Source organism: Pongo abelii, chromosome 16 (assembly GCF_028885655.2).
Source record: "Pongo abelii isolate AG06213 chromosome 16, NHGRI_mPonAbe1-v2.0_pri, whole genome shotgun sequence".
NCBI classification, from domain to species: domain Eukaryota; kingdom Metazoa; phylum Chordata; class Mammalia; order Primates; family Hominidae; genus Pongo; species Pongo abelii.
The window spans coordinates 16,472,027-16,492,103 of record NC_072001.2 but is presented as its reverse complement, the minus strand read 5'-3'; the positions used below and the strand labels follow the sequence as shown (position 1 = coordinate 16,492,103).

The window sequence follows — 20,077 nt, the reverse complement described above, 5'->3', positions numbered from 1 at the left end:
GAGACGGGGTTTCACCATGTTGGCCAGGCTGGTCTCTTAACTCCTGACCTCAGGTGATCCGCGCGCCTCTGCCTCCCAAAGTGAGGGGATTACAGGCGTGAGCCACTGTGCCCAGCCAAAATACCGAAAATCTTAAAGGTCTTTCCCCTTCCCCGCCTGGGCTCAAAAAACGCCGGAGCCGCCCTGCACCGCCCTGTCGCGGTCTCCGGAGCAGGCAGGCCGACTGAGGGCGACCATGGGTCCCAAGAAGGCTCCGGCAGTCGCGGGCTCCCACCTCGGGGCGCGGCGACGGGGGCCTAGAGGGGCCAACAGCCCCCAAGCCTACCCCACGCGAGGAGTCGGAGAGACGCGCCCTCCGTCTCCTCCCACCCAAGCCTCCCGCAGTCCCGGCCGGGGCCGGGCCAGTCGCGGAAGAAAGGGGCGGGGAAGTGGGGCCTCTCTGGGGACGGCTCCCCTTTGCCCTGGGACTCCCGGCGCCCCCTCTCTGCCCTCGCCCTGCCCCGCGAGGCCGCCGCCGGGCGCCTCACAGTCATGTTGCAGTGGAGCGTGAGCGGGGGCTGCGGCTCCTGGTTCTTGTGGAAGATAGACCCAGAAACTTCACTTTGGCCTTGAACCCTGACACGGACATCTTCCACTCATGTACGGCGGGAGGGGCGCGAAGGGGAGCCTGTCCGGAGCCGCTGTCACGGCGGCGAGTACCCCGCGGGGCCGCCCAGCCGAGCTTTCGCGACTCTGCCTCTGCCTGCCGCCTGGACCCTTGTGGGAGCGTGGCTGGAAAATGGCAAGGTGCCCGGAAGCCTTGGCGGGAGCTGTGTGGTGGCCTGCGGGGCTGCTCCGTTTGTAACGGACTCCACCCACAGGAGGCGCGGCTCCTGTCAAGCCGCAGCTTCAAAGGGCAACATAACCACTGCCCCCACTACCGCCTGGGAAAGGGCTGCCCCTACCCCGCCCCCGTCACCCTCACCCCTCAGGCCTCAACCAGGCGGGCCCTGCGCGCACCAGTTTCGGCGGGTGCACGAGTCCAGAGCGTGCGCGCGCTCCCGGCTGCCGCCTCCTCCCTTGACCCAGCACCTTTCTGCCCGACCCATCTGGTCCCTTCCTCACACTCGCCAACTGGAGGCTCAGGGCGGCACAGCCACTCTGTGTGTGTGTGTGTGTGTGTGTGTGTGTGTGTGTGTGTGTGTGTGTGTGTGTGTGTCCCAAGGGAACAGAGCACTGCTGAGTTCAGGCAGATGATTAACTCGTGGACGGTCAGCAAAATACAGTCACAAGAAGGCTATGTGTTGATTTGTCTTTTGCAGTGACATCATGTTGCGCATGTTTTATGTTTTTCAGAGTGCATTAGTTTCTTTTTGTTCTCAGTTAATATCCAGCTTAATAGATTGTGTAAGTAGAATACCCCCAAACTGAAAGTCACCTACATAAAATATAGTGAAAAATATGTCACGCATTTAAACTATAGTTGAAAATGTGTACACTTTAGTTTTGCGTAGCCAACACTGGAGAGTGGGTAAGGACACAGGATCCCAGGGCTAGACTGCCTGGGTTCAAGTTCCAACTTAGGCACTTGCTGGCTGTGAAATACTTGACAACTTTAAGCCCCAGTTTCTTTTTTTGTTTTAACTTAATCCCAAATGTGATAGTAAGTCTCAGTTTCTTGATCTGAAAAAGAGAAATGATTCAATGAGAGTCTAGTGAAAACTTTAAAGTTGTAAAGCCACTACCTGGCTAAGGAAAGTCCTCAGCCTTAGCCGTTATTAGCTATGATTATTATTGTGTTGGCTACACGTGCATTAATGAGGCAGGAAAATGCTCAAGGATAACAACCACGTATCCAAATTATCTCATCAGACCGAGAGAGAGGCATATGTGTGCATGCTCATGTTTCAGCTGAGAGCCCTTTGTCTAGAAGGCTCTTGAACTCAGAGGTGCAAGCACTATCAACTTTGCAGTGGAGCCATCACTTTTGTTGATGAATGAAATTGACATAATGCTTTTTTTTTTTTTAAGCACCAACCGTGTGCCTCAAGCTAACTGTCAAGAAAAGCATGCTTCAGTTGGCTGGAGTGAGCAATTCAACTTGTGGAGGAATGAGAAATGTTCGCGTTGAGACGAGAAACATAAAACCCCAGAGTAAGGTAGGAATCACTGAAAGTCAGGCAAAGGAACTGGCATCCAGTAATGAGTTAGGCTTTGCCGGGCTCTGGCCCTACAGATGGCTCTTTGGAGAGGAAAAAATTAAGCCAGGCCTGAGGGCACAGATCCTAAGGGAATGCTGGCAGCTCTAGGCTGTCTATGGAAGAGAAGCAGAGGGTGACGCCTGGTTGAAAGAGGGGGCTGGGGGACATAGCTTCAGCCCGTGTTTACAGATGGAGTCCCCTGATTCCTGCGACTGGGAAAAGAGATCGTGCCCGGATCAGGGGACCTCAAATCAGAACTCTTCCCACCCACACCCCTTCTTTTCAGGGCGTCTGTCACTGCAACCAACAGGTAAACTAGTTGGAAAGCTCGGCAGATTCTCATGGTGGTGCCTAGCAGGCCAGGCCTAGCTGCCCTTTAACCTGTGACTGAGGATGATGCCACTGGCCTGTAAGCACACATTGGAAAATCTTTACATCCATGGACACGCCATGCCCCACAGAGACAGCTGTGCAGGGTTCTTTAGGTTCGGGGTGCTGTGCTGGCAGTTGCCTTATAAATACGTAGGATTAAAATGGGATGCCCTGGAGCTTAGCTAGCCTTTATCCTCCCCCCACTCCCCACCCTAAAATGAAGGGGCTGCTAGTTTTGTTTGCTTTATGAAAGATGGATCTATGATTGTTTTTAGAATCTTTGGAGAAAGATTTCTTGGGAGGAAGCTATCCTGAACCCGCAGAGATTTTTGTCATTTACTGGCACAACAGCTTTAGAGTCCTAGGTCTTCATCTTGGCTCAGCCACCCTCCAACTGTGTGACCTTTGAGAAGTTGTTTGACTAAACTGAATCTCGTTGTCACCTATGAGAGGAGGTTGCTCCATTGTTACCGTGTGGAGCACCTACACCCAGGCACTCTTATCGGGTGATGGTGAAGATTAAATGCAACAAAAAGGAAGAAGGAGGAGGCTGGCTTGAAGCCGGGAGTTCAAGACTAGCCTGGGCAACAAAGTCAAACCTCATTTATTTAAAATGTTTATTTAAAGATGTTTATTTAAAAATTAGCTGCACTTGGTGACTTATGCCTGTAGTCCCAGCTACTCGGGGGGCTGAGGTGAGACCAATTGAGCCCAGGAGTTTGAGGCTGCAGTGAGCCGTGATCACACCACTGCACTCCAGCCCAGGCAACAGAAAGGGACCCTATCTCAAATAAATGAATAAGTAAGTAAGTAAGTAAATAAATAAATAAATAAAATAATGCATGCAATTAGTACACTAGTACATGCTCAGGCACATGATAAATGCTGGATAAATGGTAGCCCAAATAAACTTTGTAATGTTTTGGGAGAGGATGTCCTTTGGACTCAGCCCAGTGACAAAAGCATTTGAAAAGGCTGATGTATATGATGGCTATTCCCTACAGGTACAAGTCTGTACCTCCAGGGACCCAAGGCATTGGCTCCACCTGGTAACTTGTTCTGTTTATTCTTGTTTTGGGCGGCACCGATTGCCCTAGGGCTAAGCAGGACTGCCAACCCAGACTCGATTGCCAAGAGTATCCCCCTCCCCAAGCTAGCCATGGGAAAGCCACTTGCATCATAAGACTACAGGAAATCAAAGGGAAGAAAAAGCACAATTTAGTCAGCTACCCTCCAGTTGATGGGCAATAAATGTTTGCTATTTTGAACAGAGCTGCATGCCTTGTCCACATCCCCTGTTTTATATAGGCAAGAATTTGTCTTGGATGTAGAGTAGAGTTGCCGGGCTGGGAGGAGTGTGAATATTCAACCTTATGAGATGGAGCCAAACTGTTTTCTAAGCTGGTCATACCAGTGTATGCTCTCAGCAGCAGGAGGCAGCAGTTCCTTTTTTTTTTTTTTCGACAGGGTCCGCCCAGGCTAGAGTGCAGTGGCACGATCTCGGCTCATTGCAGAAGAGGCCACCAGGTGCAGACTGGAGAGGGAGGCAAGGGGACAGAACGGAAGATGCCTGGGGTGGGTGGAAGTCAGTGCCCTTAGGTGCTGGTACCTGTCTTCCCGGCCACCGCTGCATCAGGCTTCTAGGCCTGTTGGCTGTCAGGGCTGGACTGCACCCCATAGGCTCCATGGCAGTCCCCATGGAATCCCCCAGGTGCCACCAGGCAGCATACAGGTAACATGCCTGGAAGGTCCCCAACAGCCTAGCTGGACATGTTCAAGACACTGGGGCTCCTTGTTTGGTGGCACAAACTCCAGGACCCAGTGAGGGAAACGGGAACACACCAGGCCGAGCAGTATGGCTAAATCCGTTTTGTCCAAAATAAAAAGCAAAATAAACAGGAGTCGCATGACCAGGGAGCCATGACCCCATCCCCGCCCCCTTCCTCTGTCCTATACTAGCAATAAATAAGTTTCCCAGCCACAAATAATTATTAGAACCTCCTCCCCATGTGCCAGCTCCAACCTCAGCTAGGTATGATACGGGGCGGCCCTACCCTCTGGAATATACAAAACCTTACACAGACACAATATGTACACTGGGGAAGGGGGGCCACCCCAGCAGCCCGTGCCCTCGCCTGGTCCACAGTTAGCCCCACTGTCCTGCCTCTCTGAATAAGAAGGGAGCCCCCCTGAGGGAAAAGTTGCTATGGTGAGAGTAAGGGGGCCATCAGGCCTCCTCCAAACAAACCAACTCCACCAGCCTCTGGCTCTTAAATAACAATCATCATCACCCAGAAATTTAGGGACTCAGCCTTGGTCAAGGTGGCAAAGGGTCTGTTTGTCTTTCCCCATTAGACAGAGGTCTTGTCCTGCTACCGTAATTGTAAAGGGGTGCCTGGGAAGGGGTGGTAGGGACATGGTGGCGGTGGAGACTCCAGCCCCACTTCTCCAGGCTTTGCTAACAGGGGCCTGCTTATAATTTTTATTTTTTTTCCATGACTTTTAAAAAAAAATCCCATAACTTCTTTTTCATAACTTTTTTTGTAACTTTTCATAAAAATTTTTTCTACTTTTTTTCCCACAACTTTTGTACATTTTTTATCCCATAACTTTTTAACCTCATAATTTTTTCTAATCCCATAACTTTTTTATTTTGTGTTCTTTCAATAAACACTTGCATAGTTATGTTACAATTTTGTGAAAAAATGAAACATATTATCTCATGTGAAGCATGCCCAGCAGTTGCACGTATCAATACCTTTAATGCTATAGTTTTCAAGAAACGCAAAATAAAATTTTAAGGCAAAAACAATACTTTGAAACAATTTAATGATTTATTACATTACAGTAGCATCACACCAGCAGTCAATAATGCCTCTCTAGGGAAAAATCTTTCAGTATTTCCATGACACATTCTGTTCACAAGAATTCATAAATTGGTAAAATTCATTCTAAGAAAACTTGGCAAATAAAGCTTTGGACTGGAATTGCCATTTCATTCTCTGCTTTTCCTTCCCACCGTTTCTTTCTTTTACACTACAGTATTCATATTTTAAAATGTTTTAAATTATTTCAGAACATTAAGATAGCAGTTACATTTTTTAATAGTTATGTTATTTTAAAATGACTCTTCAAGATAAAGTTTTACAGAAAATATATTATGGATAGGGCTGATTTACATTTTCAAATTTTCTAAAAATCAGCTTTGGTTTTAGAGCTGATATTTTTTCATTTCTGGAAAATCTATCAGGTTTAATCAAATACTTTTAAAATGATTATTATATACTGCAATCTTCAGGTGTTCTGGTTCTTCCTACAGAAACTCAAATGTATTCAGCGGGACTCACATTTTAAAATTCTATGTTTCTGATGAACTCTAACATTCCAATGTTGCCTTCTAAGCAAACTGAAAGCTGCCTTATACTGAATGAGGAAGAGCACAAATACTTGGCTGAATGGGGTATCGCAAAAGACGGCATGCACTTTGAAGAAAGACTTAAGTTATTGTCATACAGTTTCCATTCTTTTTAGCTTTTTCTTAAATATATGACAAATACCTACACAAAGAGTGGTATTTCAGTCAATATAGTAAATTTATTTTCCAGACTGACCTTCAGCTTAAATATGCCAGTGTGTGATTTAATCCATAGGCACCTGATGAACACATTATTGTCAGATTGGTTACAGATGCTAAACGCTATCTGAAGGTCATTCGTAGTCACTGATGTTTATCAGGGTAAAGTGAAGTGATTTCAATGATAAAAGTATCTTTGAAATAATTTATCAATGTATTAGATAAACCCAGTTTCAGAATGATAAAAGAAAAAATGTTAGACCAAATAATGTGGCTAATTAACAGTGGTCCGATTTCTAGCACATGGGTTTAAAATGCTCTTAAAGTAACTGTCTTTAAACTGAACACAAAGAATGCAAAAGCAGCAAGTTCAGAAAATAAAAGGCAAGAACAGGACTTTAAGTGCATTTTAAACCCACGGGCTAGAAATCGTACCACTGTTAATTAGCCACATTATTTGGTCTAACATTTTTTCTTTATCATTCTGAAACTGGGTTTATCTAATACATTGATACATTCATAAAATTTGGAAGAGTCAGTTGAAGTCACAAGGACCGAATATTTGCCCTCTTTCAGTGAATGCCGGCAAATCTGTTATTCCATCGGTAAAATCGTATTGCTGCTCTCCTGTTAATGTCATAGAAGTATCATGAGGATGCCAAATGCTAAATATGGAGATGGTCTAGTAACTAGAAATCCCCACACCAGGAAGCACACATACATATCTCCCTACATCCTAATAATGTGATGTGTTCTGGAATACAGACATTAAAACTTCATGAAGTTTTCCCAAGCATCAAGTTATGATTTAGGCAATATATGACTGAAATGCATTCATTCATCATGCGTAGGCACGATCACATGAATATTGCACTAAATATGTCCCTGACTGAAACAGAGAGGTACAAAAACATATTTCACTCTTTGTAAAGAAGTCTGTGAGAAAATATAACTGTGTGACGGTATAGACACGTTTCCTGATAATACATTGACATTCACAAACAGTAGATTGCACTGCAGTTTGGAAACATTTTAAGTTTCATAAACTTCTCCTTGATTTTCAAACATACTATAATACTGTGTACTAAAATTCCTTTTTGTTTCAACTAAGCACTCTCACATATATTAGTTTATAATAATGTTTCTATTATTTTTTAAAGTGTTTTCCACTTAAGGAAAAGAAGTAAATTCCTATGTCAGAGTAACCAAGGTGGTTGAAGAATAGGTATTAGCCAGAGACGTCTAGATGGTAAAATCAATCTTCAAGCCTCAAAGAAGCTCCATAAACAAATAGGAATGCCAGGCACCACACAGCTTTCCTTCACTCTAATTCATTCTTGACTAGAGCCTGTATACCTGTTCCAGGGACATTTGAACTCGTAAAGGATTTCTTATGATCGTCACTAAATACATTAAGAAGAATGCCAACCAGCGCCCTTTTGTGAACTGAGGCATGTAGTCATGTGATAAAACAGGTAACATGAACTCTGACTTTAAAATGTATTGTAGACACAAATGCTCTAAGCTAGGAAAGGTTTTCCACATCCACAGTCAACGATGGGAACCTTTCATTCCTCAGAAATAAGCCCTTTTTAGGTCATCAAAAAAGAGTACAACTGCTGCAGCTCCTGATGCAATATCTTCATGAGCCCAGAGCACATACAAATCCTAAGGGAACCACCATAATACAGCGCTAATTCTTGGCACTGGAACAGATGAAACACACTCTGTCCTGCACATACCTGCCAGAGGAGGCCACTTTCCTCTTCTGTGAGATTTAAAAAGCTCCCCCAAAAGGTTATTACTCCCATCACCAACACACAGAAAATGGAGGAAAGGCTGTTTCCAGTTCTCGGCCTTTAAACAACTCTAAATGTCAGTACTCATAGTGGCATATTACAAAGTAATAAACAGTGCACACTTGGGGGCAAACTACATATTGAGCTAATGAAGAGCTCACTGTGATTAAGATTAGATCAAACAACAGTAGAACATAGGCAAATTTTGTCTCAATTCTGTAGTGAATATACATGCTGCAATAACATTAAAGAAGCATGGCAGCCTATTCCAAACCAACGAGAACAATTTTCTGCAAAGAGTGGGTCTTTGTGTGTTTGAACTCCCACCACATAAGGGCAAACTCGATATGCATGCTAATGACCTACAATTATGAAATTAAAAAAGAAAAATGCTAAAGGATGCCAGAGTGAACATCAGTGAGAGCCACAGAGACCCACTCTCTTTTAACTTTTTACAAATAAACTTAAACTATAAATTAGAAACACAAATAATCATGAGTGACTCTAACATTCAAATGAAGTAAATGAATTGTGTAGGAGATTAACCCCATAACTTGGTTTCTTATTTAAAAATTTCTTGAGCAGCTCTTTGATGACAGTGATGTTTATCTCCTTCTTCTCAGCAGCCAAGCCCAGCAAAAGAATGGCACACAGCAGTTGCTGCCCAAGCCTGGGTGCTCCTGGTGGTCCTGCACGATTGGCTGTGTGGTAGGGTTGTCATAGAGAGGACCCTCCCTGGCCTCTCCTTGAGCAGAGGAGGTGAGGCTCACTTCACAAAGATCTTTGGAGAGAGGGAGGCGGGGATCTGAGCACAGTGGGAGAACCCCTCTTCCTGCCTGCCCACCCCGCCTGAGGGCTCTACTCACCACCCTGCTTGTCTGCAGCCCCAAGTTCCTGGGGGGCTGGGGCTCCTGGACCGGGCTCATCAGCAGGGTTCTGGGCAGCAGCCAGGAATTTTCTGTGACCATTGTTGTAGTTGCTATAAGCCGCAATACCATCTGCTGCAGCTCCAGCAGCTTCACCTGGAGGGAGGGGTGCTCAGCTGTCATGCCGCTGCCTGCACCCACCCTCACACCCACCCCACCCCCACCCCCACCCCCACAGAGATGTTGCACACCCTACCTTCATCTCCTCCCTGTCCTGGGCCAGCCTGATGATGTCCTCCTCCCAGTGCCGCATCTTTGGCACTGCCCCCTGGCTCTGTTAAAACGTGATGGATTTTCCTGCAAGAAGACAGGGCTCAGATGCTGGGGTCCCTCTGACGGCCCTGCAGCTCCCCCTGTGGTGCCCTGGCCTCCCACTCACTGATGGCATCTCTCTCGCCAGTAGTGGATGAAGCGAAGTTCTTGTTTGTTCACCAGCTCACTCAGGTCTGCCTTCTCCTCCAGGTGGTCCATAAAGCCGCTCTGGAGCCAAAATATTGCGGTCACATCTCGGCAGCGACCTGCCCTCAGGTGGCATTTTCAAGTCATGGAGAAGGTGGAGGTGAGTCCTGGCATGGGCCAGCTTCTCCATGACTTCCTGCAGGGCCCAGTGGGTCTCCCCACTCACAGACTTGCCCCCAGTCCCTGGGGCTGGGACCACTGCCTCTGGCTCCTTCAGGGCAGGGGCCACCGGGTGAGCCAGGCACTGGCAGCACACCCTCTGCTTTTTCACCTGCTCTTGTAACCCTGCTTGCTCCTCCTGGACACTGGCTCCAGCGGACTTGAAAATCGCCACCTGAGGGCAAGACATGAGCATTCTTGTAGGGGCATACACACAGCAAATGGGGCAGAGAGGTGGAGTGCAGCCCCTTCCCTTGGGGCCTCAGAGAGTACACATTTGTTACGGGTGAAATGGTGTCTGACCACTGGCTCCCAGAAGGGGTGAGGGTCCAGAGAAACCAGAATGCAGGGAAACTAAGAGCATAAAGGGGTCTTGGAGGGACCACAGAGGAAGGTGGCAAAATGGGTGCAGGGGGAGTCAGGCTCACCATGGCCTCCCTGCCCTCCAGGTCCTCTGAGATGCTTGGCATGGGCCGAGGTGCCTCCTCCTCCTCACTGTCCAGATGTCCTCCTCCATCTCCTGTGGGGGGTGGCCAGAGGGGTCTTCAGACAACCCAACAAGGGAGGTACTGTGGGCCCACCTCTGCCTCCACCCTCACTGTGTAACCCTGAGCCAGCCCCTTCCCAGAGAGGAATGAGCTGCTCTTCTTTATTTGTACTTTTAAGAATCAAAATCTTGCTATTCCACCCAGGCACACTCCCACTACTGGTCGATGTGGGAGTTCTGACCTGCTCTCTTTCTGACCTGGGCCAGTTCAGCCATCCTTAGGCAACTTGGTGGCCCCCTGCTCACAGGAGGTCAACACACTGATGCCGAACTTAGTGCAGGCACCCGGTCGGCATAATGACCAGCTGTTCTAAAGGTCTCTTCCAACTCCTCAATCCTATGCTGCTAACAGTCCCCCCTTCCTCCTGGGGCTCTCTCCTCTTCCTCTGAGCGGTCTCCCGTACCTTCCCCAGGGAGAGCCATGAGGCTCAGCTGGGTTGTTAGCTGCTGGTTCTGCTGGCTGGTAGCTTCCAGGTGCTCCTAAGGGGACAGGAAAGAGTGAGAAGGGATGGAGTTTGCCAGGTCATCCCCTTCACGGCCCTGTCCTCCACAGCTCCCTCCCCTGGGTCTCCTGCAACATTTGGCAGGCCATCTCGGCCACCGCTTTGCCCCAAGCTTCCTGCTGCTGCAGCTGGTTCATGAGCTGGGTCTGCTGCAGTCACTGCCTGGGCAGCGCCTCCTTCTCAGAGGTCAGCTGCTGATAGGCGGCCACCTGCTGCTGATAGGTGGCCACGTACTGCTGCAGGTGACCCAGGTAATGGTCTGGCTGCTGCTGCAGACTCTGAGCCTCTTGGCTCTTCAGCTCCACCTGCAGGAAGATCCTGGGCGTGAGAGCACGTGGTGGCTGGTTTCCAGATTCTGGGCCCATTAGTGGGGTAGCGAGGGCACTGTGGGGCTCTGTCACCTGCCCAGGCCCCTGGCCCCTTGCTCCAGGCCTAAGTGACTGCCTCCCTTTCCTAGAACCCCATGCCTCCTTCCCCAGCCTCAAATCTCATACCCTCTTCTCATTTAATCCTCAGCACCTCTGTAAGGAAAATGCTAACTTCCCTTTGAAGTTAAAGAAACAGACTTTGAGATGAAAAGTACTTGAATGGTGAACCATTCCAGTGGAACCAGGCTGGAATCCAGTTTTAATCTAAGGAGTCTTTTTGTTTTGTTTTGAGACAAGAGTGTCACTCTGTGGCCCAGGCTGGAGTGCAGTGGTGCAATCTCAGCTCACTGCAACCTCCACCCCCTGAGCTCAAGCGATTCTCATGCCTCAGCCTCCTGAGTAGGTGGAATTACAGGCATGTGCCACAATGCCCTGCTAATATTTATTTTATTTTTTTGTAATTTTAGTAGACATGAGGTTTTACCATGTTGGCCAGGCTGATCTCAAACTCCCGACCTCAAGTGATTCTCCTGCCTCAGTCTCCCAAAGTGCTGGGATTATAGGCATGAGCCACTGCACCTGGCATAAGGAGCCTGTTATACCACCGTCTCTTCCCCTGTGATTGGGGGCTCCATGCCTCTAGCTGGGATGATGATGTCCAGACCTGAGAGGAGCCCAGGGCTACCCACCTCTAAAAGTCAGAGGGCAGGAAGCAAGAAACAGTCACAGTACTGCTCTGGAGAGTGCTGGGGTCACCTGCCCCCAGGCTGGAGCTGCCCCTGGCTTGGCACCTCCCCTCCCCAGAGGCTGCTGCCCGCCTCACAGCCCTTCTTGGATGGGGTGGAGGTTTCTTTCTCCTTCACCTCACCAAGCTTCTCCTGTAGCTCCTTTACTTGCTGCTTCAACTGCAGTGCGCTCTTGTGCTCATTGTTCTGGACATAGAGAAGCAATCAGCAGCCACCCACTGCAGCTGGAAACCCCAGAACTTGGTGTCTGCCTCCCATGGCACCAGGAAGGGTGGAGGCAGGTTAGAAAAATCATCCCCTCTTTCCCACAGCCACCTGGCTCACAGGTGCCCTTAGAAGTAACATTTCACATGAGGGCTACACTGCCCCATTTTAGAGGTGGGGAAACAAAGGCCCGGAGGGCTAGGGAGGAGGGCAGGCTCCCCCGGTGGGGCAACGCACCAGCTCCTCAAAGATGCTCTGTGGCTTGGCCAGCTGCTGAAGCCTCTCCTGCTGCTCCTCAAGCCTCTCCTCCTGCTTCCGAAGCCTCTCTTCCTGCACCTGAATCCTCTCTTCTTGTCCCCGGTTCAGGAGGCTTATGCGCTGATTGTTTTTGACTTGGGCCTGGAGCTCTCCTGCCACTCTCTCTAGTTCCTTCCTCAGGTGCTGCAGCTCCACCTTGGAGGACATTGCTGGGGGCTCTGGGGGCTCTGGGGGCAGGGGTTCAGCTGAGAAAGGAAGCAGATAATAAGGGCCTCTGGATTCTCAAAAAAACAAAACAAAACAAAAACCCTCCTCTTGGTGCACAGCTCCTCTCAGACTCCCCAAACTTGGCCTCACTGCTTATGATTCCACGCACCGGGATGGTAGCCAGTCTTCCAAACCAGTTTCAAAAAAAGAGCACTGCGGGTGACTGACAGTGGGCCCTCCTTGCTGATGGGGACACTGAGACACTGAGACTTATTGAGATGACAAGACTTGCCATCTCCTGGCACAGACTTCTTTCCCTCTGCCTCAAAGCCCTTGCATCCACCTACCTCCCTGGGGCATTCTAAGCCACCCTCACAGCCCTCTGATGCCAATCCTGCTCCCAGGTCATGCCAGCCCCATCTTACCCATCTGGTTTTTCAGTTTGGACAAGCTCCTCTCCAGCTTCTCTATCCGACGCATATCATTCTTCTTTTCATTCTTTAATGTGCAAACCTGCCGAAAGCACAAGGGGAAAGGGCCCTGGAGAGAGGGGCTGGTGGCTGGACAGGCTGCCATCTCGCTCTCTGCCCCCACCTCCACAAAGCCCAGACCCATGACCACCTCTGGCTGTACTATTGCCATTTTAAAGATGCCCAGAAAGATCCAGTGACCTATCTAAGGTGGGGGTGCTGAAGGGTCAGATCTCACCTCCTGCGACATTTTTCTCATCCTCTGCTGCCACCGGGCCCTCTCTCCTTTTAGATGTTGCACACACTCGTCTCTTTCTAATTGGGCTTGTTTAAATGACTCCTTCAACTGCAAGAATGGGCACAGAAGTTAGGAAGGGCTGTCACTGGTCCTCTCCTGCTCCTGGCCACCTGGGGTCATCTTCCTTCCACATCCATCCCTCAGAAAACCTCACCTGTGTCACCTGCGCTTTCAGCAGTGCCTGCTCCTGGATGGAGTGCTCTAACTTCCACTCCATACGTGCTTTACTGTGGCTGGAAAACTGGATGGTGAAGAGTGACCAGTTTCAATCTGGTGAGCCCGGGCCATTCCACACAGTGCCCCTTAAAAGGGCTAGGGCTAGGCCCAATATACAACTTGCTCAGTAAAGATCAAGGCATTTCCAAGCCCGTGGTCTGGTTTTTAAAAGAACTCAGTAAAGTTGGAAGGGACAGGGAATGAGATTGAATTTATAGCTGGCTAACAGAGGCCCAGAGAGATCAGATAATATTGCTATTGTTATTACTGTTATTATTACCACTGTTTGAACCTTTGTGGAATGCTTCACCAGGTACAATGCTAACAATCCCGTTTAATCCTCACAACCACCATAGGAGACAGTTACTATGATTACCTCTTTTGTATAGATGAAAAAACATGGAGTATTTGAGGTTAAGTGCTTGCCTGAGTTCACTTAGGCAGAGCTGGGATATAAACACCCAGGTCTATCCAATTCTCTAAGCCCATTTTTCTTGCTGGGGATGGGGGCACAGATAGGAAGGGGAAAATTAATCTTTTGTTCACTTTTTGAAAGGATGATACATTCGCATAGTCCAAAACTCAGAAGGTACAGAAGGGAAGTATCTCCCAGCCAACTTGTTGCTCTCTCCTGAATTTTTTATGAATGCTTGCAGACATGTTTTATGTATATTATCATAGTATGTACACAAACACACACATGCACACATTTCCTCTTTCTATAGAAATGGTAAAATACTAGAAGTACTCTTCTGTACCTTCACAGTACAAGTACCCAATACCCCACCTAGGACTTGCCCAAGACCACAGCCAGGTAAGGGCGGGGCAGGCACTTGGCCTCCAAGCTCTGCGTCCAGTGCTCACTCCACACAGTGCCCCTCAACTCACACACAGCAGCTGACTCAGCCCCAAGCTGCCACTAAAAACCTTTTAAAAAAGCAGCAAGAAATGGCCATGCTGCCTTCTGGGCAGGACACTCCATCCTGCAGAAGGGACCTTTAGGCTCACTCCTCCATCTGTGAAGCCAGGCTCCCAGGGGATGGGGCAGGTGGTTGGACTCACCTGGTTTGCCTTCTTCTTCTGTGTGGTGGTGACAGCAGAGAGAGCCTGCTCTAACTCTCTTTTACGCTGCAATGAATGTTGCAGGTGGATAGCCAGATCCTTTGACTCTTCTGTAATGAGAGAGTTGAGATGGGTCCCAAAGGACTCCCCCTGAAGACCTGTCAAAGTGCCAGGTTGAAGGATGACAGGGTGCCCAGATTCTCACCTTCAAAGTATCTGAGAGAACGTTTCATGTGGTACAGGTGTGTATTTAGCTTCCCTTTCTGTATGTTCAATGTCTGGATTTGAACCTTTGGGAGAAAAGCCAAGCAAGTGCTGAAAGAGAAGGAAAGAAACATTCTCCGGAGGACAGGAGGAAACTTCACACCCTCCACTCACCTCTAGCTCCCTTTCGGCTTTCTGTTTCTTGTTGTTTGCTTTCTTTTCCTGTAGGAAGAGGAAGACAGAGCTCTCACCAGGGAGAGGCAGAGATGGCACAGCAAGAGACATGCACCCAGAATGCCACCAATGCCCCAGGACAGGCCCACCCATGGGACCAGGTTATCAGGGGCCCTGTGGGGATGGGGTGGAATCTGAGGAGTGAGCCTTCTTCCCCAGGCTGGGAGTAGGTGAGACGAGACTGGGGCCTCTATGTCTGAGTGCCCCCCAAACCCTGCAGTCATCTCGTGAGCAAACAAAGAAATCACGTTACTTCTTCCAGCTGATGTTCCACTTGTTTCTTCTGTTGTTTCTGTGGGGAAAGTCAAATTAAGGTGATGGAGGGTGGCCCCCTCAACTCTATTCCCCAGACCAGGAAGCGGTAGGCAGGGGCCAGGAATGGATTTTCAAGGCAAAGTTCTCAGACATAATGGGAACACGAACTGGTAAACTCTCCTCAAGCTCCCAAGGACAGAGGATTTGGGTCTTTGTTGGCTTTTGCCCACAGCCACAGAACTCAAAGTCTGAATCTGGAATCTCTTGAGAGGACAGCAACATAAACCTCTAGAGACGGAGTTTCAGAAAGGCCCCTCCTTCTGGCAGCTTGTGATTTAGAAAAGTGGGTTCATTCAATAAACATGTACTGAGCACGTACAGGCCAGGTATGGTTCTTCACAGCAGATATAGGATGGAAAAGGACAGACAGGAGCCCTTGGCCCTGAGGTTTCCTTTCTAGTGGGCCTTTAAATCTCAGACTCAAGAGCTAACAGAGACCTTTGATACTCACTACCTCCTCTGGAAACACGAGCCTAAAAAGGAGAGGTGGCTTGTTGAGAATCAAAGAGCAAATTAGGGACTGAGTCATGGCAGAAATACAGGGCCCCTGATAACCAGTCAGGCTACCAATTCCCCGAGAGGCAACAACCCCAGGGCTTGTGTAGCAAGGACTCGAGCACGGGTGTCTGGAGAGGAGAGAGTTGGCAAAGAGGGCAGCAAAAGAAGAGCCATGCTGCATGCTCTGGGGTCCCTCCAGGTGAGGCCTGGGCACCCCAGCTCCCTATTTGTCCTGGGCACCAGGGGCCCCCAGCCCCTTTCTTCAGGGCCCCAAGGGGAAACTGGAGCCCAGGATTGGCAGTGTGGAATCAGGGGACCCCAGTGGACTCTTACCAAAGCTTTGATGGTGTTCTTCAGTTGACTGATTTTTACGGACCTTGAATCCAGGACTACTGCTAGTTCTTGGCATGGGCTCTGAGGCACATGCAGAGAGGAAGAGGTGGAGGAGGAGTTGGGGGAGAGGTAGAGAGAATAATCATTAGGGCTGGGGTGTGTGTGGGCTGTCTCAGCTGGCAGAGGGGCACCCAGTCCCACCTGGAGGAGGAGGTTGGAGGGTTGACCTGAAGGGTCACAGCACCTGTGCCCAGAGCCTCTTACCTCCAGATCCTTCAGGGTAGCAGATGATGTAGGGCCTTCCCTGTGGAAATCTCTTGCTGACTACAAGAGATGAGAGCGCATATGGAGATGTTCTGTCCCCCACAGTGTCTGAGTCCTCTGACTTCCTTTCTTCCCCATCAACTGGCAACATTTTCTTTTCTGCCTGTCTTGGATCCTTTGTCCCATAACTCCTTTATGCTAACTTCTCTCATGGTTCTTATCTCCCCACCATCCCATCCTGGGGCCCTTTCAGTGATTCCTGATGGCAAGTGACTGTTCTCATTGTCCTGGCTTCCCCTTGAGACTGGGGATGAGGAAACTCAAACAGCAATGACCATATCCTGGGTGTCCTGAGTGTTTACAGCAGGCCATGTACTAGGGATTAACATAAAAACAACAATAACAAATCTCATTTAAGCTTCACAAGTGGAAGTCAAACAGTATCACCTCTGTTATACAGATGTGAAAAGAGAGGCCCAATTAGGTCAAGCATCTTGCCCTAAATCATAGCCCTAGCAGAGCAGATGGAGAGGCAGGATTCAAACCCAGAATTCCTTTTTTTCTTTTTTTTGAGACAGAGTCTTGCTCTGTCACCAGGCTGGAGTGCAGTGGCACAATCTTGGCTACTGGAAGCTCCACCTCCCAGGTTCACACCATTCTCTTGCCTCAGCCTTCTGAGTAGCTGGGACTACAGGCACATGCCACCATGCTTGGCTAATTTTTTTGTATTTTTAGTAGAGACAGGGTTTCACCGTGTTAACCAGGATGGTCTGGATCTCCTGACCTCATGATCTGCCTGCCTTGGCCTCCCAAATTTCTAGGATTACAGGCATGGGCCACCACACCCAACTAAAGCCAGAATTCTTAACCAGTACCCAGCAGTCCATCTACAATCTTAAAAATTACCCTCTATTGCCCCTTGGCCCCCCTGTCCCCAGAAGCCTGGCCAGCCAAGACTCACATCCCCAGGTGACTGGCAACCACCAGAAGTGGCTGTCTCAGGGATACTGCCATTTGTTTTCCTGTTCCTGTTCACTCCTGCTGGAACTCTAGGGCTGTTTTTCTGCCAATATTCTTTTAACTGTTGGAAAGAAGAGCAGTAATACTCATGAGAACTGTCAGCCCCTACAGCCACATCCTCCTTTACAGTTTTTACAAAATACACTTACACACCATCTGATTTAATGATGCCAACAACAGTACAAGGTGTTGTCACACTCACTTAGTGACTGAGAGGGATTGATATCATGGCTAGAAAAAAAAAAGAAAAAGGCAATACTGGAACTTTGAAACTCAGTCTTCTGACTCCAAGCTCTGAGGTTTTGCCAAGAATCAGCAGCTGGCAGGGACCAAACCCAGAGGCAGAGGTAGAGAAGTAAACATTAAGTAGGCAGGAACTGTATGCCATGTGGTTTAGAGTCATACATCCTCACACATCTGTTAGTGTGAAGAAGTGCACCAGTACCCCTCAAACTTTTATATCAATGTGTCCTCATGGCAGAAGGCAGCCTTTCTCTTAAATCAGAATTTATCAGAAAGAGGACAACCCAAGCCTCATTTCAGAGAGAAGTCTGGTATGCTCTTAGAAACCTAAGTGACTGTCATCCCTAAGTACATTCATGTTATTTCTCTTGATCTCAAGAGAATCAAGGGAAACTGATGCTTCAGAAAGATGTCCCACATTTATCCTGTGGCACTCAAAGTGCCCAAGGTTGAGATAATTTGAGGAAGATTCAAGGTGTCAAGTTCAGTTTCCCAAGATCTATTCCACAGAAGATGAGCGAATCTCACTTCAGAGACCACTGACTGAAGGGCAGTCTGGTCCCAGAACCATGGAGAATGAGAATATGAGGTGGAGAACTCAGAAAAAAATGTTAAAATCTCTCTGGAAAGTAGAAGCCTGGGAGAAAACCAAACCAAACCCATTCTCTCATTGCCACCCAGAGATACTGTCAACGTTTTGAGTTCACGGGGGAAGTGTAGGATTTTCCCACCATCAACATCTGTAAGGGAGTGAGGCAGCCTGAAACCGCTTGCTCCTAGGTCCCAGTCTCCATTCCCCTTCCAGCTGGAAATTTGTGCTGTGACCAGAGGAACCAGAAATGGGGTGAGAATGCTTAGGGGACTGGGTCATAAGATCAAAGGCCAGTCTTGCAGTAATGACAGTTACAGGTGGACTGTGACATCACTACATTCCACTCCTCCTGGTGGGGGGAGGGACCATGTCAGCACCATGTCCAAGTCGCCGCTCCATGATGGGGGAGGGAAGTACAGGGTTGGGACTCAGCTCCTTGGAGATGCCAGCACAAAGAACCCAGGGAGGTCAACCTTGAGGCAACAGGAGGGGAGGGCAGAGTCTGCAGCAGGGAGTCCCAGCAGTCACCAGACCAAAGGGGGTGGGGCCTGGATCCTTGGAGATGAGAGTCCAAAGAGCCCAGGGAGATCAAGCTTGGGGCAGCAGGAGATGAAGGCCCAGTAATGGAGTGGGAAGCCCCAAGAGTCACCCACCCAATTCACCCTGGGGTGATTGGTGAGGGCAAGGACTGGGCTGTTTGCTGAAGGGGTGGGGCTGACTGACAAAACTTTGGTGGGGGTAGCCCAGAGGCACCGGGGTTGGGGGGCCCAGTCCAGTGTGCTTCAGGAGTTGTATGGACTCTGGCAGGGGTCTTGTCATCAGAGGGGATCTGTGGCTGGTTTGAGGGGCTATGACCTAGTGCGTTTTTACCTTTTTCTTGGCTGCCGCCAATTTGTTCTGTTGAGTTTCTTCTGCCATCGCAGGGTGGGTAGGGAGGCAAGGTTGGGGCCACGTCAGCGAAATCCCAGTGAGCACCAATCAACACCTCCAGTCACCTACCAGGCAGCTGTGTGACTGAGCCAGAGGAGGCGTAACCAGGGCCCCAGTAGAATGTGGAATAGGGGTGTGGCCTTAATGCTCCAAGCCCATTGGTCAATGAGAAAGATGAAAGGGAAAGGGGGTGTGGCCAGACAGCAGTGTGTCCAGAGGGAACTGTGGCTCACAAGGAAAGCTGCCCGTGCAACCGCTGTCCCCACCCACTCTAAGAGAGGGGAGAGGCCTCCCACTCTGGAAGAGAAGAGGGGCCAGCTTTTGCTTTAAAAGCTTTCAAACTTTAAAAAATATATGTGTGTATACTTTATATATATGTGTGTCCGTGTGTGTGTATCTATGTTTTTCTCCATAGCTGTCTTCATTATCCAGCTTCTATGCAAGGTCTATGATTTTGGCCTACAGTTTTCATCTTTGATTACAGTACAAAAATTACCAGTATTACCTTAACTGAGATACAGATCCTATAAAAATGGAAAACCCATAGCATGCTTGATGATTAATGAGGCAGACTATATTATCCAACATTCTAATAAGATAAAATAATCACAATGATTTCTCTTTTTTGGAAAAATGTTTCTCTTATTCTCCTACGTTTTTGTTAAGATTTTTTTTCTTAAACATGTCTAATATCTGTAAAAACACAAAGCTTTTGGGCTGGGCGCAGTGGCTCATGCCTGTAATTCTGGGACTTTGAGAGCCCAAGGTGGGTGGATCATGAGGTCAGGAGATCGAGACCATCCTGGCTAACGCAGTGAAACCCCATCTGTACTAAAAATACAAAAATGTCCGGACATGGTGGCAGACACCTGTAGTCTCAGCTACTTGGGAGGCTAAGGCAGGAGAATGACATGAACCCCCGAGGTGGAGCTTGCAGTGAGCCAAGATCATGCCACTGCACTCCAGCCTGGGCTACAGAGCAAGACTCTATCTCAATAAATAAATAAATAAATTCATTAATTAATTAAAATAAAAAATTAATAGTAAGAGCAATGTGAACAAAAGATGCAATGAAATAATTTAGAAAGTACAAGCT

At 48.5% G+C, this 20,077-nt stretch overlaps 2 protein-coding genes across 9 annotated transcripts in view; one reads left to right on the top strand and one right to left on the bottom strand.

The window, feature by feature from the left end:
• Nucleotides 1–653: 653 nt before the first annotated feature.
• The window catches only part of LOC129050286 (putative GED domain-containing protein DNM1P46), an 87,967-nt gene continuing 68,543 nt past the window's right edge, over nt 654–20,077 (top strand). Inside the window, exons 1-2 of the mRNA XM_054532155.1 lie at nt 654–786; nt 2,011–2,138. Coding sequence (XP_054388130.1) covers nt 2,049–2,138 — 90 coding nt within the window. The 5' untranslated portion in view covers nt 654–786; nt 2,011–2,048. The remainder of the gene's footprint in view (nt 787–2,010; nt 2,139–20,077) is intronic.
• LOC129050272 (golgin subfamily A member 8M-like) lies at nt 5,368–19,216 on the bottom strand. 8 transcript variants are annotated; one of them, XM_054532083.2, is made up of 19 exons: nt 18,922–19,216; nt 17,158–17,277; nt 16,197–16,256; nt 15,933–16,013; nt 15,040–15,078; nt 14,727–14,774; nt 14,554–14,638; nt 14,349–14,458; nt 13,225–13,311; nt 13,011–13,118; nt 12,728–12,815; nt 12,075–12,340; nt 10,421–10,496; nt 9,898–9,989; nt 9,582–9,644; nt 9,231–9,331; nt 9,048–9,148; nt 8,792–8,947; nt 5,368–8,706 (listed from the first exon to the last, which is right to left on the bottom strand). In XM_054532083.2, exons 1-19 carry the CDS (start codon nt 18,967–18,969, stop codon nt 8,531–8,533), a joined length of 1,905 nt encoding a protein of 634 aa, XP_054388058.1. In that variant the 5' UTR covers nt 18,970–19,216; the 3' UTR covers nt 5,368–8,530. The 8 variants fall into 8 exon arrangements, with proteins under 8 accessions (XP_054388058.1, XP_054388059.1, XP_054388065.1 ...); XM_054532084.2 differs by having other exon boundaries at nt 9,249–9,331; nt 18,922–19,027; XM_054532090.2 differs by lacking the exon at nt 9,582–9,644 and adding an exon at nt 11,751–11,819 and having other exon boundaries at nt 18,922–19,003.

Bases quoted from the DNA above. Each gene is read 5' to 3' on its own strand.
- LOC129050272 (XM_054532090.2), bottom strand. From the start codon at position 18,969: ATGGCAGAAGAAACTCAACAGAACAAATTGGCGGCAGCCAAGAAAAAG. The intron at 14,459-14,553 runs GTGAGAATCTGG...CTCTCATTACAG, and splicing joins TTCTCTCAGATACTTTGAAG to AAGAGTCAAAGGATCTGGCT. The intron at 8,707-8,791 runs GTGAGTAGAGCC...CTCTCTCCAAAG, and splicing joins GGCTGCAGACAAGCAGGGTG to ATCTTTGTGAAGTGAGCCTC.